This window comes from Cadophora gregata (genome assembly GCF_030347475.1).
Source record: "Cadophora gregata isolate MNR1 chromosome Unknown scaffold_6, whole genome shotgun sequence".
Lineage (NCBI taxonomy): Eukaryota > Fungi > Ascomycota > Leotiomycetes > Helotiales > Ploettnerulaceae > Cadophora > Cadophora gregata.
This window is the reverse complement of record NW_026695929.1, coordinates 328,685-351,821: the sequence shown is the minus strand read 5'-3', so window position 1 is coordinate 351,821 and position 23,137 is coordinate 328,685. Positions and strand designations below refer to the sequence as shown.

General features: G+C 49.2%; 12 protein-coding genes across 13 annotated transcripts; 6 read left to right on the top strand and 6 right to left on the bottom strand.

The window, feature by feature from the left end:
• Positions 1-200: 200 nt before the first annotated feature.
• ONS95_011941 (uncharacterized protein) lies at positions 201-533 on the bottom strand (the record flags this gene model as incomplete). Its single annotated transcript, XM_058505543.1, has 1 exon — positions 201-533. One exon carries the CDS (start codon positions 531-533, stop codon positions 201-203), a length of 333 nt encoding a protein of 110 aa, XP_058358065.1.
• Positions 534-840: 307 nt separating this feature from the next.
• On the bottom strand, positions 841-1,851 carry RPL13 (60S ribosomal protein L13). The gene is made up of 3 exons (XM_058505542.1): positions 1,766-1,851; positions 1,667-1,713; positions 841-1,608 (listed from the first exon to the last, which is right to left on the bottom strand). The coding sequence occupies exons 1-3, from the start codon at positions 1,800-1,802 to the stop codon at positions 991-993; spliced, it is 702 nt and encodes a 233-aa protein (XP_058358064.1). The 5' UTR covers positions 1,803-1,851; the 3' UTR covers positions 841-990.
• A 1,180-nt stretch (positions 1,852-3,031) lies between these two features.
• On the top strand, positions 3,032-3,544 carry ONS95_011939 (uncharacterized protein; the record flags this gene model as incomplete). Its single annotated transcript, XM_058505541.1, has 3 exons — positions 3,032-3,079; positions 3,130-3,198; positions 3,383-3,544. The coding sequence occupies 3 exons, from the start codon at positions 3,032-3,034 to the stop codon at positions 3,542-3,544; spliced, it is 279 nt and encodes a 92-aa protein (XP_058358063.1).
• Positions 3,545-3,663: 119 nt separating this feature from the next.
• Positions 3,664-4,797, bottom strand: ONS95_011938 (uncharacterized protein). The gene has a single exon (XM_058505540.1). It carries the CDS (start codon positions 4,533-4,535, stop codon positions 3,729-3,731), a length of 807 nt encoding a protein of 268 aa, XP_058358062.1. The 5' UTR covers positions 4,536-4,797; the 3' UTR covers positions 3,664-3,728.
• On the bottom strand, positions 4,787-7,092 carry ONS95_011937 (uncharacterized protein). Of its 2 annotated transcripts, XM_058505538.1 has the most exons (3): positions 6,865-7,092; positions 6,508-6,761; positions 4,787-6,452 (listed from the first exon to the last, which is right to left on the bottom strand). In XM_058505538.1, the coding sequence occupies exons 1-3, from the start codon at positions 6,925-6,927 to the stop codon at positions 5,198-5,200; spliced, it is 1,572 nt and encodes a 523-aa protein (XP_058358060.1). In that variant the 5' UTR covers positions 6,928-7,092; the 3' UTR covers positions 4,787-5,197. The 2 variants fall into 2 exon arrangements, with proteins under 2 accessions (XP_058358060.1, XP_058358061.1); XM_058505539.1 differs by having other exon boundaries at positions 6,508-7,092.
• A 248-nt stretch (positions 7,093-7,340) lies between these two features.
• ONS95_011936 (uncharacterized protein) lies at positions 7,341-10,174 on the top strand (the record flags this gene model as incomplete). Its single annotated transcript, XM_058505537.1, has 2 exons — positions 7,341-9,999; positions 10,050-10,174. 2 exons carry the CDS (start codon positions 7,341-7,343, stop codon positions 10,172-10,174), a joined length of 2,784 nt encoding a protein of 927 aa, XP_058358059.1.
• Positions 10,175-10,978: 804 nt separating this feature from the next.
• Positions 10,979-12,336, top strand: ONS95_011935 (uncharacterized protein). The gene is made up of 2 exons (XM_058505536.1): positions 10,979-11,087; positions 11,148-12,336. The coding sequence occupies exons 1-2, from the start codon at positions 11,010-11,012 to the stop codon at positions 11,967-11,969; spliced, it is 900 nt and encodes a 299-aa protein (XP_058358058.1). The 5' UTR covers positions 10,979-11,009; the 3' UTR covers positions 11,970-12,336.
• Positions 12,337-12,875: 539 nt separating this feature from the next.
• On the bottom strand, positions 12,876-13,898 carry ONS95_011934 (uncharacterized protein; the record flags this gene model as incomplete). The annotated part of the gene is made up of 3 exons (XM_058505535.1): positions 12,876-12,949; positions 13,071-13,477; positions 13,606-13,898. 3 exons carry the CDS (start codon positions 13,896-13,898, stop codon positions 12,876-12,878), a joined length of 774 nt encoding a protein of 257 aa, XP_058358057.1.
• Positions 13,899-16,734: 2,836 nt separating this feature from the next.
• HPT1 (hypoxanthine-guanine phosphoribosyltransferase) lies at positions 16,735-17,497 on the top strand (the record flags this gene model as incomplete). The annotated part of the gene is made up of 3 exons (XM_058505534.1): positions 16,735-16,767; positions 16,832-17,278; positions 17,336-17,497. The coding sequence occupies 3 exons, from the start codon at positions 16,735-16,737 to the stop codon at positions 17,495-17,497; spliced, it is 642 nt and encodes a 213-aa protein (XP_058358056.1).
• A 508-nt stretch (positions 17,498-18,005) lies between these two features.
• Positions 18,006-19,249, top strand: ONS95_011932 (uncharacterized protein; the record flags this gene model as incomplete). Its single annotated transcript, XM_058505533.1, has 3 exons — positions 18,006-18,186; positions 18,239-18,589; positions 18,669-19,249. The coding sequence occupies 3 exons, from the start codon at positions 18,006-18,008 to the stop codon at positions 19,247-19,249; spliced, it is 1,113 nt and encodes a 370-aa protein (XP_058358055.1).
• Positions 19,250-19,817: 568 nt separating this feature from the next.
• Positions 19,818-23,038, top strand: ONS95_011931 (uncharacterized protein). Its single transcript, XM_058505532.1, has 3 exons — positions 19,818-20,026; positions 20,107-21,048; positions 21,093-23,038. Exons 1-3 carry the CDS (start codon positions 19,933-19,935, stop codon positions 21,740-21,742), a joined length of 1,686 nt encoding a protein of 561 aa, XP_058358053.1. The 5' UTR covers positions 19,818-19,932; the 3' UTR covers positions 21,743-23,038.
• Positions 21,994-22,950, bottom strand: ONS95_011930 (uncharacterized protein; the record flags this gene model as incomplete). The annotated part of the gene is made up of 1 exon (XM_058505531.1): positions 21,994-22,950. One exon carries the CDS (start codon positions 22,948-22,950, stop codon positions 21,994-21,996), a length of 957 nt encoding a protein of 318 aa, XP_058358054.1.
• Positions 23,039-23,137: the final 99 nt, after the last annotated feature.

Here is a 23,137-nt window from a genome sequence, read left to right as displayed (position 1 = left end):
CACCACGTCTCTGAGTACAATGAACTGTTGAGAAACTTGTCCGTCGTGTGCAGATTTGGTTGGTGGGATCCAACGTGGATAATGGGGATGGGCAGGGTAGCAAAATGCTACCTTAGCGCTTTGAATCTTTGATAAAACATCAGTCAAATACACAACTGGACCATACGCTTCCAGCCTAAGCATCAACTTCATAATCCGCTCTACAATCCAATGCCTGTATTGTACGAACACTGGAGACACGCAGCCAGAAAGTCCTTTGCACCACACCTTGGACAGTTATCTGTGCGCTTTGAGCGTGCTGGGGTACCAGTTGGCGTAGGTGGTGCAATGGGCGACGGAATGGACGTTGAAGTGGGCATCGGTGTAGTCATACCGGCGGGTGACGAATTTCTGGTCGCGGTTGGCGTTGAAGTTGGTGTCGCTAATGGAGTGGGACCTTGCTTTGAGTCCATTGTTGATTTTGGCTGTGGCTTTTCAGATGGAGCCTTGGGGGATGGCGTGGATTCGATATTGGGCTCGTCTATCTTGGACATCTTGCTTGCTCTTGCTGAGTTGAGGCGTGCTTGAACTTGGACGATGATCGAGAGTCGCAGGTGCGGTAATAATGTAGTTCTGAATCAACTTTACTAGCTGGAACTAGGAAAGTCAGTAGTTTGATCCCCTTGCATTGTATATTCAACCTACCTGATTCCTTGAATGAAATGCTGATTCAACTCCAGATTGGTTGGAGTCGCAACGCTGCTCTTGACATCATCTGTGGTACTTAATTGCTCGAGGAAGTCACGAACGTTACCTTGACTCGCACCTGCACCTGCACATTCAACTCACAATCAAAATCCTTGTTGAATAACACCTTTTTGGTGCGTCCATTGCATTTCATGAAATACACCTAAGCAATTTTCAAATAACTGCCGTTGTGACCCCACCCAGCCATGCATCGCATCCAGTAAGAAAAGACCAAGACCATCTAGCAAACCGAGAAGAAACCCATTACTTCTTAGCAGCAGCGGCCTCATCAGCCTTCTCCTTCGCACGCTTATCACGCTTGCCCTGGTTTCTGTGCTCGCTTCTTGCATCTCTCAACTTTCTGTATGCACCTCCCTCGACTGGCGTTGGCAGCTCGCTCTTCTTGATCTCAGAAACACCAGCAGCGGCGTTAACAATTGGCAGACCAAGCTTGAAGCTGGAAATTGTGTTCTTGGCGGCGGAGACATCCTCCTTGGAAGCATCACCCTTCTTGTGTTGACCCAACTTGCGGGGGAAGAGGATCAAACGGGCCTGGTAGGCCTTTAGGCGTTCGACATTGACGGCGAGGGATTCGGTGGAGAGGTTTTGGCGGCGGGGGTCAACAGAGATACCGATTGTGGGTGCGAGCTTGCGGGGGATACCAGCTTCCTGTGCGATTGTTAGACTCCATTCCCAGCCCGTTCCTGTCGCAGAATATCCTACCTTCAACTCGGTGATGGTGAAACCACGTCCAGCTCGTACACGGCGGTTGTACTTGAGGGTTGGGCATCGAACGATCGGTCTCAACTTGTCAACTGGGCGAGGGGCAACAGCTGCGGCCTTTGAGAGACGAGCATTGCGGCGTCTGAGCTTGCGACCGGGCTATCCAATGTATGTTAGATCCTTCTCCTTGCGCTCTATCTCCATTGTGCGAATTTACCTGGTCGAAGTGAACTCGGACTCGTCGCTGCCAATCCTTGCGGAAATCTGGGGCGGTATTAGCATTAAATTGATCGCGAAAAAGAGGATGAGGCCGTACGGTTGTGCGGGATCTGCTGGTTGTGCTTGATCGCCATCTCGAAGTCGAATTCGTGGTTGGCGTTGGGCGTTGGTTGTTGTTGACGGTCACAAGTGTAAAATGATCCTCCAAGCGGTCCAGCTCAAAATCTTTGGCTTTGTGGGCGCTAGCGAGCAAGCGACAGGGAACTTTTGGGTGAGTAAAGTCATGTGATGCATCAATTCAATTGAAAGTTCAGACAAACATTTTTCAACGTTATCGCCTTTATGTAATAGGAATACTAAGAGAACTGCTTCAGTCTTATTATTGAGCAAGTGAGAATTAATTTTCGCTTCATTCAGTTCATTGACAGACTGTGGTCACCTCACACCTCCCGTCAGGGCACTTTCCATTCACTCAAGTCATGTGTGCCAAGCAAAGCAAACATGAGCAAACAGCCAGCCCATTTTTAGCGGCCGCTAGCGCCAAGGCACCTCTCCGACGCCTATATAAACTCCGTCTCTCCTCGACCTTCTTCCAAAATCATACTTACCTTCTTGAAAGCTGGCCGCTCATGAATGGCTTCGCTTGCGATACAAAACCTCCATTGCACATCGGGGCGTTGAGAATCGTTGACTTGTCTCCGGGCACGTCATCGGGGGAATTTTTGATTGCACTCCCTATGGGAAAACCCTTTCATTGTGATCGCTGCCTTGCGCAGTGCCATGAAGAAGAGATGAAGATATTTACATGTTGCCAACTGTGAACCTCTGTTTTCAGCAGCTTAGAACTTGGCCCGTCGACTTGCTTCTGCCTGATGATGTGCGTAGCATTCTCTTGCTCTTGTGTTGCTGTTCTCTGGCAAGTTGATTTCCCCGTCGATCGTATCTCCAGATGCGTTGTTTGCCTCCGCGTCCTACCACACCCTTTCTTCGTTCACTTTGGGTTTCTGTGACAAGGAACACTGGTAGGGGATTGAGGATCTTGTGTAAGAACGACTCTCTGGAGAACTCTAATAGATAGCCAATATCGAGCAGAACGCGTGCAATTCTTCACTCAGAGCATGAACCATAACATTCTGAAGTAATTCTCCCTCGTAGTCCTGTAGAATAAACAACTGGGTGCCATGAGCACAGAAGTCATATCGCATGGCCACACGTGATTCAGGCGCGACTCCCAATTTTGGGATTTCGCGATCAAATGGAACTGTCCTCTCATCAACTCCCTACGAGCCACACTCCTTTACAGCCACAACCAGCACCAAACCTTTCACGAAATCGCAGTAGAAGATACTACGCTACAGCAATCATGACTCGAGCCCAACAAACTGTTTCAATTGGACTTCTCGTCACTTCTGTATGCGAGCCTCCTTTTCCCATTGAAACCATGGCTAATATCAAATCAAGCTCTACCTCGCTCTCTACCTCCAACTCATTCCACTTCCAACCTTGATCTCGGAGGAGATAATACCAGTTGTATGTCGCATCTACTCTGCCGCGTCTGCCATTCATCTAGGAGTCTTTCAACCCTCCAAGCATCTACCTCCTTTCTCCACCGGTTCTGCAATTCCAAGCTCCGCAAGCGTCCTTGATACTCTTCACCGCTCTCGAATATCGATATTCTAAATGCCAAAGCCCTATTTGCTGATTCTGTTCCTAGTTGCCATTCTGGGCTCTCGTATCCTTCGGTGCCTACCTCCTATTCAAGCTTGGATACGGCGTCTTCACATTCAACGATGTCCCCCAGGCGCATGCAGAACTCATGAAGGAGATTGACATTGCGAGAGCGGACTTGAGAACTAAGGGCGTGGATGTTGACTAAGTGCGGAACCGGTATTGGTGGAATTCTACTGCATGGATTAAAGAGCGAGGCTGTAATGATTAAATGCCCTCCATGGGTAAGGGGCAAGGCTACAAAAATCTACACATGAGTTTCACAGGGTTCTGCATACTCTTGCTGTTCTTTCCTCTCCGTCTATTGGTATCATGTCGCTGGGCCTCCCTACCTACCCACCACTAGTACCCTCTCTAGCATGCTTCTCTTTCAGCCTCTTCTCCTGCTTCATAAACTCCCTGATGCCCACCGGAACACCTTTGAACAAATCCTCACTCGTAAAATCCGTCTCCAGCCCGGTCCCCCAATTAGTATCCGACCCTCCCCCATCATCATCCATACTAACCGCCCCGTTCGCATTCACATTCACCTGCGCACTCGCGTTGCCCGCGCCCAAGTCTCCCTCAACACCACCCTCACCCAGCACCATACCCGCACCTCTCCTCCTCCTCCCCTTCCCCTTCTCTAAACTCCTCTCCCTCCTCACCGCCTCATTCGCCTCCCTCCTCTTCGCCGCCCACTCCTCCAACTCCTCACCATACCGATCCCACACGCAGTTTACGCAGCCGCTCATACAGCAGTTATCCGGCTCGTCTGGTTTCGGCGGGACCCATATCCCGGCCACCAGCACGCTCTGCTTCCGTATTTCAGAGCGCCGCTCGAGTGGTGAGGAGAGTCGTGAGGAGAAGAGGATGCTGGGGCCGGGGTCGGTGGAGGCGGGGGTGGTGGGGAGTGCGGGTTTTGCTGGGGAGGTTGAGGATGAGGGTGTGGTGCCGGTGCTGGTCGGAGGCGCGCTGGTGTTGGATGGAGTGGAGAATTCGAGGATTGAAGCGTAGTAGTCTCCTATAGGGTTTGCTTGTTCTGAAGGGGGAGGTTTATAGGTGCTGTAATGGTGGCGTGTCGAGAGAGGACGAAGAGCGCGGAGAGATGGAGGGAGTTGAAGGCGCTGGGAAAGACGGAGGAGGAATCTGGTTTCCATTTTTAGGTGGGGGATATACGTTCTAGGTAGAGGAGGAGGTAGGTGATGCTATTGTTGACGCATTGAGGGGTTTGGTGGTGAGTTGCTGTGGTTTGGTGTTGGAGAGGCGTTGATTTTTGAGAAAATGGCTCGCCGAGCTCCGGACGTCATCAGAAGCTCGCTTCTCCGTACGACATGTAGAGAGCCAGACAGCTTTAACAAGCACGGGCTCGCCCTGATTGGCCCAATAGCATTGGAGTCGGTTCACGTGTCGAAGCTCTTGATTAATCCTAGGTAGATTCGTACAGTACAAGTGTTGCTACTTAATTATACTTATATATGGCTTGTATTGTTGCCCTAAAGCCAAAGATTAAGAGTAGCACGTGCGGACCAACGCAGATGGTGATTCTAGAGACCATCCTCAATGTTTTCTTCGCTCAAAACTGGTCAATCATTATTCATCAACATCCAACCCTAACGTCCAATTTGGACGTTTCACTGTTGCCATGTACCTCTTATTTGGAAAATCGATATGAGAGTCAAATCTCACCGTGTAACACGAAGCCAACACTCACTCAGCTTTCAAATCCATAGCGCGATCCAACCACGTCCTTCTCCTCACCGTCGGACATCACTACTATTACGCTCCTGGCCCATGGATACCAAGATTGGGGGGGTTGACTCTACCAAACCTTGAATATTGTGTGCTGGAAAAGCTCGACATCTTCCCTCTCCCACTCATCCAGCGATTCCAAAATAACCAACATTTTGCCTTCGCCATTCAGACGTCGACATATGCGCCAGAAATTCCGGCATATACATATGAACTGCAGTTGAGGGACCGCGTTCGCCATCTTCTCGGCCTCAATTTTGTGCAGCTGGTCTGGGATGTTATCTCTGCCGGGACTAGTTGATTGTAGGTTGATGACGATCTGTGTCAAGTTTGGTAGTTTTTGGGCCACGTCCTGGAGCAGGTCCATGTGGCCAAAGCTATCATTCCTAGTTGGATGTCTGGGTAGGTGCACTGCAAGACCTTCTAAATTTTCAGAATTGGCAGACACCAAGTTATCTAGGATATCCAATGTTTCATCCTCATCGCTCCCCTTAAGATCGAGATCCATCATTCTCACTTGCAATGGCAAGCCTGAGTATTCCCGGTGCGGAGTGAGGATCTGAGCCATTTCATAGTCTCCCGCCTCAGGATTTTCAAAAGAAATTGCAAGCTGGCGCGTCCAATTCGCATCAGTATTGTGGCATAGCGCTTTAAAAACATCTCCTCGTAGCTGATAGGCTGTGAAACGACGCAAATTGCAGCAGGCAGGCGAGAGGAATGTATCGAAGACAATACCGCTATTCTCATCTTCCTCGTATAGGAACAGGTAGACCATCTCCCGCTGTAGGCACGCATTTTCTACATGCACCACTTCCAAGTGAGAGAGATCGGTGAGCTTCTGAAAAGAGGCCACATTCTGCGGATACATGGCATAGCCACATCTAAGAATTTGGAGTTGAAGTGGTGGGGCTCCAGATGCACCATACTCGTCGCAAAGGTTGTCGAAGAAGTCGATATATGATTCAGAATTGTCGTGGTGATAGGCTCGAGCAATGGTCTCATTCGAGATAGAGAGACCGAGCTTCCGGAGTCGAGGTGAGCTTTTGAGAATCTTCACCAACATTCTTCTCCACTCAAAGAGGTCGTCATAAATATTATTGAACGTTACTTCCTCCAGATTTGCAAATGCCGAGAAGTCTTGAACTCTGAACAATCTTCGTGCTTCTTGGCTCTCGTTGTCATCCTGGTCTTCTTCATCAGCAAGGGCAAACCCAAGAAGACTTTCTTCTATTGCTTCTGGGTATTCAACATGTAGCGATTTCAGTTTCTTGGAAGACTGTTGAAGTAACTGGACTGTTCGAGTAGCTAGTGCCATGACGATCCACCTATCAATGCATTATTGTAAGCTTATTTGGAACGTCAATTAGAATGCGCACTTACCTGAACGCTTCTAAATTTCGTGTCTCCACTAGCAGTTGTTGAACAAGCTCGTTGACTGCATTTGCGATGCTCCAGTGCTGCCCACCTGGTGTGATGGTCAATCTTCTGATGCGCGTGAGATGTGGATTGCCGAGGAGACCCTTCAACTCCCTGTCGCTGCGGATATGAACATGACGATATAAACAGTTTGAGAACTCGGTATTGAATCGGTGGTTGACAAGGCACAGCTTGTAGAGGAGTCGTTGACATCGAATCTGCTCCAACGTTTAGTAGAATATCCAGTCACTTTTAACATCAGACTGTTGTCTGGATGCCAGGCTCCTATTTGGAGCAGTATGCGAAGTCCATGCAACCCACATTGTCACTGAGACATCTCAGCATGTCATCAGAGCATGCAAAAATCAATACGCTTGACGACATACTGTTATTAGTGAGCTTAGTTGGGTATCGTTTGATTTACGTCCATGCCGACGAAGTTAGGAGACTAGCTGTAGATTTAGTAGTAGGTACTGGGTAGCCATCTACTGAGCCCGTCATCTTTAGGATAATTCAGTGCTTGGGACAGTTATTCCTCGTCCTCCTACGTCCCCGCGTTCTTACCCATCCCAGCCAAAACGCAAAGCCGAAGTCGGGCCGGCCCCTCTTCCTGTGCCCAAGTCACGGTCGCGTCGTCGAGTGCCTGCGCGGTTCTTCAACACCCTTCACTAGCAACGACGACAACAACAACACCAACATCGGCATCGGCATCAGTTCCCAATTCTCAGCGCGCCAAAGACGGATGTCATATGATGAGGAGGACCATGGAAGGGCAGAAATAAATCACAAGATCTCCAATGGCAGACTCAGCAGCAAAACGGCGCAAGACATCGCCGACCACATCCATACCGATTGACGCGCCAACTACTCCAAGTCGAATACCAGATCCTCGGAAAAATGGCCCACAATCCGCTTCCCGCCGACCCTCGTTCGCGTCTCCCACAAAAGCAAGTTTGTCTCGTCATAATCCGCAATTGCTGAAGAGACCTGCATCGTCTGGAGGGTCAGGAAGTCAAGGAAAGAATCTACAAGATGTTTTCGCGAAGGCATTGGGAGAACAACAACCCGCAACTGGAGCAAATTCTGCCGTATCTGGAGACGATAGAGATGGAACCAAGTCAATGTCAACCACACAGGAGAATGACCCTTCTGCCTACGACTCTCTTCTGACGAAGACTCCTCCGAGAGCCCGAAGTAAAGGACCCATTGGAGGTGGATTGTCTTCCAAACCTAGAAGACTTTCGCTTTCCCCCAGCAAACGGACCGAAAGACAACCTGTCGCGTTTCCTGTAGCAAATTCACTGCCAGACGATTTCAACCCCTTCCAGAAGAAAGGTCTGAGGAGGTCACCTATAAGTTCGTCGGCTGAGACACCTTTACCTACTACCCAGGAACCCGCCCTTGAAGATAGCTTCAATCCTTTCAAAAAGACCGGGTTGAGGAGATCTCCAATAGCGGCACAGCCTCAACCGATGCTATCACAGCCTCTGGAAACTGCTTTCAGGGTATCTCCTACTGCACCGGATCCCCCGACTGCCAGGCCAGAAAATATCACTGAGCCATTCTCACCAACAAAGAAGCTGAGAAGGTCGCCGGTGATTCCGGCGCCTGTGCGAGGTGCTCTGGAGAATGTACCGGAACCCTTTTCGCCGACGAAAAGACTCAGAAGATCACCCGTAGTTGCAGAAGCTGTCAGAACTGGACTTGGAAGCTCACCCATACCACCACAGATCTCCGTGCAAACTGTAGAGCCGCCAAAGAGGATAACACCTGCAATGCTAGAGCCTGAAGCACCGCAGAATTTGGACGCACAATCTGGTCATGTGCCAAGGAAATCATTAGCAGAGGTACCGAACGACCAGGAGGTATCGCAGCCCCGCGAGAACGTTCCTGAAGCTAGGCAGCAAGCCTCCACTGGACCCGATCAGCCTGTCTCGCAACCCAAGTTACTATTTGCTGAGATACCGAAAGTACCCATTGAGCGAACTCAAGCTCCTATCCACGAGTCGGCCACTTCTACAAGTCCCAAAGATCCCCTCCCTCGGCGTGGTAACGTTCCAAAAAGCACGGCAAAATCTCAAACGACAGTTCAAAACGAAGATTCAATTCATGCATCAGAATCAAGTCGTAGGCCAGAGGGTTCGAGAATGTACGAAGCTGTTCACGACTTGTTTACTGGAAACCGACGGGCAGAAGAGCCCGATTTGCCTCCTACACCTACCCAGCTTGGGATACCGGATCCCGTTGTGACAACTCCACCGACTGGCATTCATGATACGCCAAGTAAAAGGGCGAGAAGAAACAAGGCTCTTGGAGCAAAATTAAAATCATCTCCGTTGAAGCCTCGGGATCCACCTCCTCAGGAACCTCCGCAGCCGGTGCCACAGCCAGAGCTAGAGTCTGAGAAGCCGAAGCGTCGAAAGTCTGCAAGATTTCTTATCCCAGAAGACCCTCATGCATCCAAGAAGAAAGAGCGAGATGATCTCTTGAAGCAACTGCAGCAGCTTCAGGCAGATGTCGCTCTCGCAAACCAGGAGAATGAACGCCTTCGACTGCGATCAGAGTCCAGAAAGAAGGGGCTTTCAGCTGCTCCGAATCCCGATGAGCTCCGGTCGATGCTGTTACGATCTACGGTGCCAGAAATATCGACCGAACCTACACCAAAACCACGCAGCGTGTTCCAATCGATGCATTCATTTCTGCCTTTTTCAGGACGACGGAGGAGAACTGCAGCTCCTCTGTCGGAGAAGCCATTGCCTTCTCATCTACCTATTGCTCTCAACGACCCACTCCCCTATCTACAAGCGTTCAGTCCTCTGACATACTCATCAACTGTCACTCTGCTTCCCTCGGTACAAACATCGAGCGACCCTTCAGTTCGAGAGGAGCAACCTATTCTCCAGAGGCATATCATAACCGCCTCTCACCCTTCTGGACTTTTTACAACTCGTCTTTCCATGACTGTTGATACTTCAGTACATACAATTGCAGCGCTGGATATCCTTCGACTCGACATGAATGCGGAGAAAGAGCTTGGGACTTTCATACGATCCCGGTCCCGATCTGATCACCCGCTAGGAAAAGATATCACAGTTGTCTGCTGGGCAATGTCACGCTGGATTGAAGTGTCCATCTCACGTGCAAGATTCTGGTGTGCCGTCGAAAGTGATTTTGGAACTCCGCAAGCCAGAGCTAAGTCTATGCAAAAGAAGAGGAAACGCAAACGAAAAGGTCCAGGCCAGGACGATGAGTCCTCGGCGGCACTTGATAAGTTATCAGACGATGCTGAGGATAGGCAGACCTGGACTCGGAGACAGTTGTTGCCGCAAATCGGACGTACCGGTTTTGAGCTGGCAAATGAGGATGTGGAATTACGATTCGAGTGGAGAATATCGTTTGACTGGACTGGAGAAGTAGAAAGTGCCATTTCGGCGAGCGCTAGGCTGCCGCGGACTTGTAAGTCTCTTATATCACCTAGCTCGTATTCCAGCATTAACAAGACACAGGGCAACAAGCAGATGACAGGAATAGTCTGGCAAAGGTTCCGGAGACCTTTGACAAGCTGGTCAAGGAACGAGGGCCGCTCGGCGCTGTACGAGCTACTGTCGGACTGTTCATGCCCGTGTCATGATTGATGGAGAATTTGAGAGGCATCAGTTAGTTGCAATGATAATGATCTTAATGAGCTGGAAATAAATTTGCTGGCAGTGTCTGTCTAGCTTTATACCCTACTATGAGTCCCTTTGATATTCTTTTTTGTTCCTTTGTGCGTGGGAATGAATAAAAAACGCCTAAGTCTCGGTCAAATCTGCCCAAATATCTTTTCACGCGCTGAATTCAACTCTCCAACGAATTTTATTACTTCTACATTAAACCCACGATCTCCAGAATTCCACTCCAGCCATCAATTTGCTCTCCACCAAGTCTTGCTCTACTTTCATCTCCAAACACAGCACCAGTCATTGACACCCTAGGAACAAGCTCTCTTCTGACTTGTACCTTGGATGTATCACATCTTCAAAAATATGATGGATGAGCGGGGAATGGGCAGCCAAGATCGCGATTTCAACTTTCTGTCGAAAAAACGTCTTCCACAATTGAGATTTCGAGAAGAATGAATGTCAACACAAGCTGTTCTTGAGGACTTAAGCGAGAATAATGACCTTACCTAGTATTCATCCGACGAAGAAAGTTTGTTTCAAGTACAACTAATCGTCGCACTACTGACTCCATACACCTTGGTGCTTTGGTTGGCTTCTAATCGACAGGTGTCGCATGTGAGAAGAGCTACCAGTAGCGGCTCTTGCAACATCTGGTGTGAGATGAAGCGATTTCCATGCCTCGGCACCGCAATTAGCTTCACCAGCTCCAGCTCTAGTGCATTCCTTACACGTACACTTCAGTACATAATGTCAGGTCTCAATGAGAAAGGATTTATCAACTCTAAAGACACATCTCATGGTTAAATGATGTCGGAAGTAAAAGTAATGGAAGATACGTTCGCGCTGCCAGATGGAGTATTAGCATACCGTAAGACATGGACTGTAAGTTTCACATCTCAAGTACTCCAAAATTAGATAGCATTTTAACTCAACATCAACCAGCCCTCACAACCACCCCTCGCAAACCTGATCCACGTGCATGGCTTCAGCGAGCACATCAACCGCTACTACGATTTCTTTCCCAATCTCGCCCGACACCGCATCCTCTGCACCGGCATCGACCAACGCGGCTGGGGCCGTACCGTAACCAAGGACTCCGAAAGAGGCGACGCCGGCACCACCGAAATCGTGCTCGCTGACCTCGCCTCCCTCTTTGAATCTTACTTCTCTTCTTCATCACTACCCGTTTTCATCATGGGCCATTCCATGGGCGGCGCCGAACTCCTCACCATGGCATCCACGCCAAAGTACCAGAACTTAATATCCCGCATCTCTGGAATCCTGCTGGTAAGCCCCTACATCGCACTCGTCCCCGCACGGGAACCATACACCCTCGTCCGACTCCTCGGAAAAGCCCTGTGTCCCATCCTCCCTAAATTCCAGATCCCAAATCGTCCACCTGTAGAGTGCGTAGTCCACGATGTAGCCGTGCAGCAGGATATCTTGAATGACCCTCTGAGCAACGGCATTGGAACCCTGGAGATGTTCGATGGGATGTTAAGCCGGGGAGCGGATCTGCAGTCCGGCAAGTTGGTGTTGAATGAAGAGGTTAGGGCGTTATGGGTTGCGCATGGGACGGGTGATGAGTTGACGAGTTGTGAAGCCAGTAGGGAGTGGTTTGAGAGGGAGGGGAGGGGGAAGGTGAGGGATGCGGAGTTTAGAGAGTATATGGGGTGGAGTCATCAGTTGCATATTGATACGATGGAGCATAGACCGGTGTTTGTGAAGGATGTTGCGGATTGGATTTTGGCGAGGTTGGGGTGAGGGGAAGTAAACAAACGATGTCTGGCAGTTGAGTATCTGTGGGAGACGCTCACTGTTTGTTGAACGCCATTTCGTCTGAGCAGCGAGCGTTCAATATGTAAGAGCGAGTGACTGGTATCGCCCGGAAGAGAAAGTCACTCTTTTCACTCCTACGATCACAGAGTAATGAAATTAATCAGTCTTGGGGTCGTCCTCGCATTTGCAAAACGAAGTGCATCTCTATTCGCATCGCAATCCCCCACTTCGCCTCTCCTGACTGTTTTGGTCCCCTGCCTCGCTTACAGTTCTTGTATCTACAATGCGCAGGACCATTATCCTCCACGTCGGTATGATGCATGCCGTAAGTCATGAATCACTTGTCTTACCTCTTTGACAGAATATAATACAAGTAAATAATCAGGCTCGACAATAGCCGCCAAAAGCAAACAATTAAGCGAGACGGCTGGAACTACATGTGAAACACGGTACGGTTGATAACACCAGATTTCAAGGAGAGCGTAAAAGATTCAAAGCTACTTGTCAGGTACAAATTGGTTCCTTCTTGGAAAAAACTGTTCAACAATCAAGCACTTGCTTTATCAATTCACTTCTTTCCCCCAATTTCCATCCCAACCTTTGTTTTGACATCCCCATTACTCCAACTGACCAAGGATCGCCACAAACAGATTGAGATTCCGTGAATATGGTCTTGATAATATGTTCAAATAGAAAGTACTGATGACAATAAGAGAAATCTTGGGTATATACACATCGCTTCCACTGTGCTCCATTCTGCTTTTCTTCAAATCCGCTCTACGGCACAAATCGTGGTAGCTAGTCTCAGACCCCTAGAAAGACAATACCGGTTCTCTATTTCCTCGTCCCTCAAGGTTGAAATTCGATTGAATGAATTCTTCTTGGGACTATTCAGTCGTTCAATAGTAATGCTGCCAGCCCATTACTTGTTCCAGAGCTTGGACTTTGCGTGTTGTTCTTGAGCCCTGTTTTTCTCGTCAGTAAAATCCCAGAACTCTGACCCTACACAGACAAGGCCTTCTGCTTCTCCAATGTCACTCCTTTACCAGCAGGGCTTACCAGACTCAACGCAAAAGAAGTACTCACAGCAATTCCCATAATTAACCGGCACATTCAACGTCAAATCACTCTTGAACGCCGCTCCCTTGCAATCCTTAGTCCCCGAATTCTTATTATAACTCGCACACGCCCTCGCACAATCGTTCAACGAGTATGCCGTCACTGCCACAATGTCGTTTTTCGCGCCGGGATAATCGCGACCACAGATGACGGTGAAGACGGAGGTTTCTACTAGGGTCATGCGCAACTCGGTGTTGTCGATGTTGGGGCAGTCGAGCGCGACGGTGCCGGCTGTGGGGACGCTGATGATGGATGAGCTAGTGCTGGAGCCGCTGGCTGAGGAGGAGGCGGAGGCGATGGTGCCGGTTGCGGGTGATGCTGTAGTTGTTATGGTTACTGTGCGTATGGATGTGCCGTTGTTGTTATTGTTTTCGCTGAACAGCGTGTTAGTGAAATGTATATCAACATTATCCGACCACAGTTTTGTAATCACATTCGACACACTCTCAAAATACACAATATCGAATGGAGTCAACAGATCGAGACCAGTAACACCGCTTACCTCTTCGCATTATTAACCGCCATCGTCCCTCCAACTCCACCCCCAATACCCGCCGCGAGAATAACCAGCACGAGGGCCAGACTCAAAAAGAACGTCGCCGGCCTCACACCACACATCGTCCTTCCCTTCTTAGCATCTCCTTCTGGCGATCCATAGAAATACTGAGGAGGCACGTTCTCCTGCTGTCGATCCGAGTAGAACTTGTCTGACATGGCAACGGTTTGCTGTCCTGGAGAGGACACTTCCAGATCAGAGTGTGGTGGTTGATGGTACACTTCAGGCGAGGAAGACATTACTCGCGAGTATGTATGCCTCTACCTCTTGAGGAAAGAGGAGGAAAGAGAAAGGAAGAGAGAACTAAGAAGAAAGCAGGGAGTAAAACAAGCGCGAGCGAGCGTACGAGCGAGACGGGCGGGTATATCAACACTCACTCACTAACAAGCACATCAGGACGAGGAAATGAGAGAAGGGGAAAAGAAAAGCACGGTGCACAGGTAATCAGGTAGATTTGAAGGAGCGCCCATCTGCCTTGCTTACTTGTGTCCAGTGGTTCAACCTGAATGAAGATCGCGCTGAGGGAGGCACAGCTCGACGTTGTAACATGGGACGATGTTCCTTGGCGTGTATATTTACAGGCCCTGCGCCCTGAAATTGGGGGCCCATCCGCCAATTTTGGTGGGCTCCTCCCGCCGCCAAGATGGTGTAGAATCCGCTAACTAGGCTCTGCTGCTGTGGGGGTGCGGCGTAGCGTTCTGCAACGGGGGTCCACTGTACAAGCATAACGCACCAACCATCTCCCCAGAAGGATATTTGGTCTTTGGTCGAGACTTTTGGCGGGATTACTTGGACCAGTGACCGTTGGATGCTCCATTTGCGCAATTAATCAATCAAACAGAATGATGGGATTGACGATAGGAAAGTCGAATATTGATTCTGGGCTGAGAATTCTGACAAGATGATAAGTAACGGGGAAAGGCACAACGCGTGCCAGTAACGTTTCACATAACTTGTGTATCTCCTCGTTTGAGTTTGTGCATACAGAATCCGATTCCTGATTGGCTGTCTCGTGTAGATATCTCTCCGCATGAGATTAGGACTTGGAAATCGGATGTCCAGACTTGAATTAAGCTCTGAACTGGAGTTTGAATTTGGATTGCCGAGTCGGATTCTTCCGGATCTCAGAATCTCAGCATGTCTAACAGGATAATGTGGCACGGTGACTGAGGCGAGTAGTGCTTGGTGGAGAGCTGTAACTAATGGATGAGGAATCAAGGATGAAGAGAATCTTGAAGTCTGATTGGTGTAAATTGCGATTGGTGATTTCAAGGAGGCTGAAGTTAAGCCTTGAATTGCTTCCAAACCATTGACCATATCTCACAGAATCCAAGACCTAGTGCTTAACAGCTTTCGCAAAGTCTTTCAAAAATAGCCATCGGCTTGTCTCAGCCCATCCTTTAGCCTTGAAATCGTTCGCATGTTTCGGGAAGAAGTCCACTGTATTCAATAGCGACTCGTCATGAGCCATAACGACAAATACCTCATCCTGAGCATCCGCCTCGATGACTTTCCCAATCGTAACTTCCGCTTCGTCAGCATCATGTGCGATGCCTGATCCATCTTCCGACCTGGCAATTGCATAAAATGGCTTGTGCTTGTCGCCATCTCGGTACAGATCATCAAACATTGACCCTGGGCAGGGAGTCGTGCTTCTAAGATCCAGAGGATTGGGAGAGATTGATTCAGGTACTGGACGGTATTGAGAGGGTCTGAATTCTCCGTTGTGATGGCAAGCGTCTCCACCCATGAATATAAAGGAATTTGGATTGGATGTCACTCTTGCGAGTCCACAGATATGTCCAATAGCATGTCCTGGGCTATCTAGAATATAGAATGACCCGTCGCCAAAATAGTCGAAGGCACTGAATCGTCCGATCTTGATGCCTTGATTGAAAGCAACCTCCCGAAGCTCCCGGCCCTCATAATCGCTTTCCAGAACTGGAGAGTCCTTGTTCGTGGGATATCCGGGCGTGAATGCGTCTTTGAATCCAGGACCGACGATCAACGCTGTATTGCGATCGAATGTCGATACATCGCCTGTGTGGTCCCAATGCCAATGGCTCCAAATGATGGCTTCAATGCTCTTCCCATCTACTCCATTGGCTTCAAGGATTTCTCGGACGCCTTGCTCAACTTTTGCTGACAAGCCGCCTTTCTTGATCCGGTCAACGATCCTGGGTGCGTAGTTCTCGACGTCTTTGCGTACTCCTAGGTCGAACAGAAGAGATCTGTTGGAGGAATGCTCGATCAAGAAAGAATATGCTGGACAAGAAAGGTGAGTGAAGCCTGTGATTTGAGGTGTAAAAAATGGCTCAAGAGGAATGCCGTCAACTTGTGAAGTGGTGTCAATGATTCTGACCTTGACTGTGGCACTGGACGTGGGGATTTTGAAATCTGGTGCTGGTTGAGTCATCTTCTTCTAAGTTGGGGGATATATGACTGTAGACACAAAAACTGATAGAGGATGTATGGAAGAATGAAGGGTCTATATTGTTCCCCTCATCTGGGGCTATGCTTATATATCAAGCTAACTCAACTGGGAGAGCTCCAGGGACAAGGACTTGACGTCACCCATCTGCTGCTGAAGGACGAGGAGGTCTATTGCTAAGGCAGTATATTCTCGGGAGCTCGGGAGCTCGGGAAACAATCAGAAAGTAATAACCGTCTGATGACATCCGACTGGCATGTAGGACAGAATACGATGATTGTGGCAATGTGTCAGAATGAGGTGTAAAGAATCCGACGAGGCTGACAACAGAAGAACATTGTATGAGGTGCCTGGGTGCATACCGTAGAGTAGTGGGGTAGGAAAGCTCTTTGCACACCACAAATTCTCTCCACGGACCTCGGCTTGCCCAGAGGAGCTCGCTAAAGGCTTGACTCTGGCGTGTGGCTCCAGTGAATTTGCTAGGCGACTCCCGCTAGTCTGCCTTCCCGTTTAGCCCCTCAGGGTCATAAATTTTTGAGATTCTTCTTCTTCCTCCTCTTTGGATTTATCCCGTCAGAATTTCGCACCTTTGAGGGCACTTGCATAATCTTCTCTCCCTGGAATTCACCTGCATCATATTCAAGATGGTTGTCAAGGAGTACGTGACCTACAACGATGTAAGTCGCATAAACCTTGCCCCTCCAAGGCAACGAGCGCAAAGACTGACAGCCGCGCCCGCAGGTCCACAAGCTGTGCCAGGAGGCAGCACCTCGCATTCTTGAGGACTTCAAGCCCCAGCTTATGATCGCCATCGGAGGAGGAGGATATGTGCCTGCACGAATTTTGCGATCTTTCCTCAAGCAGCCAGGCTCACCCAATATTCCCATCCAAGCCATCGGACTGTCTCTCTACGAAGCCCTGCCTCCCTCCCACGCCTCTGGTGCGAACACCCCAGGCGATGTCGAGCAACTCGGTACCAAAGTAACAAGAACACAATGGTTGGACTTGACGAGTCTGGGAGAGATGGAGAACTTGGTCGGCAAGCGCATCTTGATCGTTGATGAGGTTGACGACACCAGAACAACTCTGGAGTATGCCGTCAAGGAGTTGGAGAAGGATGTCGAGCTCGCAAGACAAAAGTTGGGTGGCCAGGGAGAGAAGACTGTGTTTTCGATCTTTGTTCTGCATGTAAGATTCATCCAACTCTTTTGGTTACCAAGGACAAAATACTAAGACATTGAACAGAACAAGAATAAGGACAAGAAGGGTCAACTGCCAGAGGATATGCTCAACGAAAACAGATACTTGGCCGCCAGGACTGTGCCAGATGTTTGGATTTGCTACCCATGGGAGGCTACCGACATCGATGCCCATGACAAGATGGCGAGAGAGCAGCCCGCGATTTAGGTACAGAGAATATTCGGATCTAGGCCTCCATAAATGCATCGATCGTTGTTTTCTTGGAAGCCAACTACTTTTCGCTTTCCTTCTTATATGTGAAGCCATGAAGAGTAAACCACAGCCTCGCTGTACCCAGGTGCGACAGACCAGAATTAGTGAGGGGTCAAAAAAGTTTAGCCTATCGCTCCACGTTATCTTAGCGTGGAATGATCCCTTCAAGCATATCGATAGGCCAAAAGTGCGAGAGTGGGGGACACTGCACCGCGGGACAGCAGATGATGTACGACATTCGCGCCACATATCGCGAGTCCCTTTGATGCGCCGTCTTTCGGTCTGATTTCCTATCGAATTCCAAAGTCCGACTACATGCTTATGTAACGTTGAAACTGCTTTGCTGACTGACAACGTATATATTGCTGTGCTGAAACTTTGAGTTTCCAGATTCTAACTTTAAACCCCCACTTTAAGATCGCAACTCTTTCTACGATCAACAATTCTATCTACATTCGAAGTCATGGGTGAAGCACCACCTCAGGAGAAGGAATATATCCTCGTTCTCCTTCCGTATGCTCATGATGACAAGGTGACAAGCATCATTGACAGCATTCGACGCAAACACCACCATGTCGAAATCGAATACCACAACATTGCCTTCACAGGCATGACTGCTCCTGATTTGACCTCCATTCCTGAAAGTATGGATCCATCTCAATCCCTAGTCCATTGATGCTCACAAACGTTCACTAGACTCATGGAAGAAGTCTACGATCCTCGTGACTTTCAACTCCCTTCCACCCTCGCTCAAACTCATCCCGAACCTCAAACTCCTACACCTCTTCAGCGCTGGCGCAAACCACATTTTCCAAACTCCCATCTGGAAAGACACAGAGATAACCATCACCAACTCCTCTGGCGTTCACAGCCCCCAGATAGCAGAATGGGTCATGCTGCAAATCCTCTCGCACTCCCACCAGGAGAAGATCCTGCTTCAGTGGCAGAAAGAGCATAAGTGGGGAGCCCACTCTGAGCTCAACTTCGTCCGAGACGGTGTCGGTCAGCGGTTGGGTGTCCTTGGATATGGAGCTATTGGACGTCAAAGTACGTGGCCATGACATGCTCACTAATACATTCTTGTTCAAGGAAAAACCTAATTGCTGACTGCGATCCTCACCTCCAGCCGCACGAATCTGTAGCGCCCTAGGAATGGACGTAATAGCCTATACGGCCTCACCACGACCCACTCCAGACAGTAAGAAAGACCGCGGATATATCGTCCCAGGCACAGGCGATGAATATGGCCGCATCCCAAGCGAGTGGTACTCTGGCTTGGACAAAGCCTCCCTTCACAACTTCCTCAAGCAAGATATCGATATCCTGCTCATCGCCGTGCCCCTCACGCCTGCAACGACGCATTTCCTCGGCGCGGAGGAACTCGCTATCCTAGGCAAGCGCAATGCATTTGTCGTGAATATTGCACGTGGCGCTATCCTTAAACAGGATGACTTGATTGCTGCGTTGAAGAAACCGGTTGAGAAGGGCGGGCTGAGAGGTGCTGCGCTGGATGTTACGGATCCGGAGCCTTTGCCGAAGGATAGTGAGTTGTGGGATTTGGAGAATGTAGTTATTACTCCGCATATTAGCGGAGGATTGGGGACTATGTATATAGATAGGAGCTTTGCCATCTTGGAGAGGAATTTGGGGAATTTGGAGCGGGGGAAGAAGTTATTGAATGTGGTTAACAGGGGAAAGGGGTATTGAGAATGGGTTTATGGGAGTGGGAATGGAAACAATGAGTTTTTTGAAGGGAAAGGCGGCTTGGGGAATATAAAAATAGAAGTGAATGATACATTGGAAATTTGGCACTTTAACTATGCTATTGAACTGCCTAAGACTTGAGAACTTGCTGACCTGGTAGGGAAGGTAATAGAGCGAAGAAACTGCGCCATGTACCTGGGTATGCGCTGGATATCAAAGGTAAACATGAAACACGATAAACTAACGATTTACATTCTCGATCATCTAAAGCTATATACAACACTTCAGCACCAATTGAAAAGATATATGTGAGGAAAAGTAGGAGACGGAACACGGAGCCTGGTGCTGACCAAAAATCCTGAGAGATTCAACCTTGCTTATGGATATTGGAAACTTTTGACTTGTTTCAAACCTTCAGACAAACTAAGTAGATATGCGAATATAAAAATCCACTATCGAGGCTTTTCGGGCTTTTGAGATCTTGTTTGTTTTGTTACTCTTCTCACTCGAACAGGGGGATAAGCGAATCGCCAGCCTCGGGTGCCAAGAATGACGGACCACTGACGGACCACTGATGAAACAGCTGAGCTATGTAAACCTCGCCAGGGTGGCATCTTCAAGCTCCAAGCTGTTCCCTGACTTCTACTTACCTCCCATTCCTTTACACTACATCACAACCTACAACCATGAGGAGAGTAAACGCCCTAATTGTGCTGAGCACGCTTTCTACTGCTGCTTTTGCAGCAGAATCGTCACGTCCTAGAGGTGTCAGTCCTGAATGTATGTCCTGTCTCCAGAAATCCCCCTCGGCTGGCGGTGCAACTGGCCATTGGGAATATATTTACTGACATACCAAATAGTTGCAAAATACTATAAATCTACAGACTCGTTTACATGTATCTCGAATCCTGAAATCAAACTTTCGCCCTCACAAGTCAACGACGAATACTGCGACTGTCCAGATGGTTCTGACGAACCTGGCACAGCGGCCTGCACATACATCTCCGACCTCTCACCACCTCAGCCCGTTGCCGGAAAAGTAAACACATCATTCGCCCTCCCGGGGTATTACTGCAAGAACAAGGGGCACATTCCAGGCTATATACCACACATGTATGTCAATGACGGCGTATGTGATTACGAGCTCTGCTGCGACGGCAGCGACGAGTATGCGGGTGTTGGGGGAGTCAAATGCGAAGACAAATGCAAGGAGATTGGCAAGGAATGGAAGAAAGCTGATGAGATACGGCGGAAGAGCGAGAGGGCGGCGTTGAAGAGGAGGGTGGAGCTCGTGAGTGAGGCACAGGCTCTGAGAGCTGGTGTGGAGATCAGTATTGGGAGATTGGAGAGCGAGATTGCTGCGCAGGAGAAGAAAGCTGCGGCTTTGAAGACGGCGTATGAGGAGATTGAGAGGAGGGAGAGGGGGAAAGTGGTGGGTAGTGCTGGGGGGAAGGGTAGTAAAGTTACTATTCTTGCTGGGTTGGCGAAGAATAGAGTTGATGAGTTGAGGGAGACGCTGTTAGGGGTTGTGGCTAAGAGGGATAAGCTGAAGGAGAGGGTTGGGGAGCTGGAGGGTATTTTGGCTGCTTTCAAGGAGGATTATAATCCTAACTTCAACGATGAGGGTGTCAAGCGAGCTGTTAAGGCTTGGGACGATTACGCTGCTCAGAAACTCGCTGCTGGTGAGACAGATGAGTCTGCTGAGGATAGAGATCTTGCCGAGGTCGTCAAAGAGGATTCTGAGACTGAAGGTATCAATTGGGCTGAATGGGAGACTGAGGAGGAGAGTGATGTCGAAGCTCGTACGTATAACTAAGTCCCATTGAAATGCTCTAACACAATTCAGTCTACAAATTCGAAGAGTATCTCCCAGGACCCGTCCGCGACTGGGTGCACCAGAAGCTCATCGATCTCCGCATCATGCTTGTTGAGAACGGTATCCTCGCAGACAACGCCAACTCCGGCTCCGAATCCAAAGTTGTCACAGACGCCCGATCCGCGTACCAAAGCGCCAACGACGAAGTCTCAACTAAATCAGCCACTCTTGGTGACCTACGCAACGATCTCACCAAAGACTACGGCACCGATGATATCTTTCGCGCCCTCAAAGACAAGTGCATCTCCAAGGATTCAGGCGAGTACGAGTATGAGCTCTGCTGGATGGGCAGCACGAAGCAGAAGAGCAAGAAAGGGGGTGGCCATACCGGCATGGGCAATTTCGTGCGCTTCGACAAGATGACTGTTGATGAGGAGGTCAGCGCTGATGGCAAGGGACTGGGCAAGGGCGAGCGATTGGTGCTGAGGTATGAGAATGGTCAGAATTGCTGGAATGGACCGAATAGGCAGACGACGGTTGTGCTGGCTTGTGCGGAGACGGATGAGATCTGGAAAATTGCGGAGGAGGAGAAGTGTTTGTATAAGATGGAGGTTGGTACGCCGGCTGTCTGCGAGGGGAGAACGGAGGAGAAGAAAGAGGGTGGGAAGGATGAGTTGTGATTTTCTTATTTTTTTGATAGCTTTGGGTCGGGCGAAACTAAAATATGTAGAATTATAGGCACTGGGTTTGATTGGTATTGTATCAGTCTTTGTTCTAGATAGCAATTGCCATGTGGTTGCCTTTAGCCCTTGGATTTGACTTTTGAAGTAAATGTACAAGTCTTGTAGAATGAGTAACCCTTCATAAAGAATCCGATAAGATGCCCCTCTCCAAACGCCGTTGCTCCATGCCCAATGCCGTTTTTCCTGACCTAGTTTTTCTTGGGTATCGAGTATCCTCTCGTCATAAAATCTCCCGACTTGTGCGTCTGAGCACTGTATCCTGTATTTGAGAATAAGCTCTTGAGGTTGTCGTTCAGGCCGAGCTTTCTTCTTTTATTCCGTTCTTCTTGCTCGTCCAGGACTTTGGCTGTTAAGGAAGCTGTTGCTGAGTTTTTGATCCCTGATGAGGGAACTGGTGTTGCCGTTCCACTCTTCGTATGTCCATTGGACGTCCAATTTTCCGTAGACTTCTTCTTGACATCCACTTTCGACGCCTCAACAGAATTTCCATTTGTGGTTTCTTTGTTCTCAGCAGCAGCCTCTCCCTTCTTCCGCTTCTTACTTCCTGGAGCCTTCTTCAGCGAATGTGTTAACCCCGCCTCCCTCAACCTAGCTATCCTCTCAGCCAGCTTCGCAATATCCTCTTTGGCAAGTGGCACAATGGGTATGATATCCCCCTCCTTGTACGCCTCATTGCACTCCACGCAAACATCGCCCTTCACCTCCCTGATCGCCGCTTCAGAGAACGCATGTCCACATGGCACCAGGTACACACTCTTCGTGTTTGGGCCTAGCTCCTTACTCGTAACAGGACACACCCACTTTTCGCTCTTGTCCTCCTTCAAAACTGTGAACTTGACCTCAACCGCATCTCTCAAACCCTTGACTCGTCCCTGCAGCACATCTTCTTTCTCTTTCAGTACGGAGGCGGGGGTGTCTAGGTCTTTGGGGAGGAGCTGTTCAATGATCGCGTCTTTGTTGTATAGTGTTCCTGCGCAGTCTGATACTATAGGCGTGGTGAGAGGTCGATTTGATAGAGGGCACCAGGTCCAGGCGTGGGTTTGCGCTTCTTGTTGGGTAGCTTTTAGTTCGGTTGTATTGAGTGCGCGGGCGGCGTTCTTGACGAGTTCGCGCCGGGTGGGGATTGATCCGCCGTCATTACCCATGGCTACGAATTCGTGTAATCGTTATGGGGGTGATCGGTAGGGAAATGGGCTTGGATTGTGGTTCTGGTTTCGCAGAGGTGTAGTGTGATGAGGGTTGGTATGCAAGGCGTAAGAATAGAGGCGGCTGATAAGCTTATCGAGGAACCGGTCCAGTCACGCTAAGCTATTTTGGGGACCGAACGAGGTC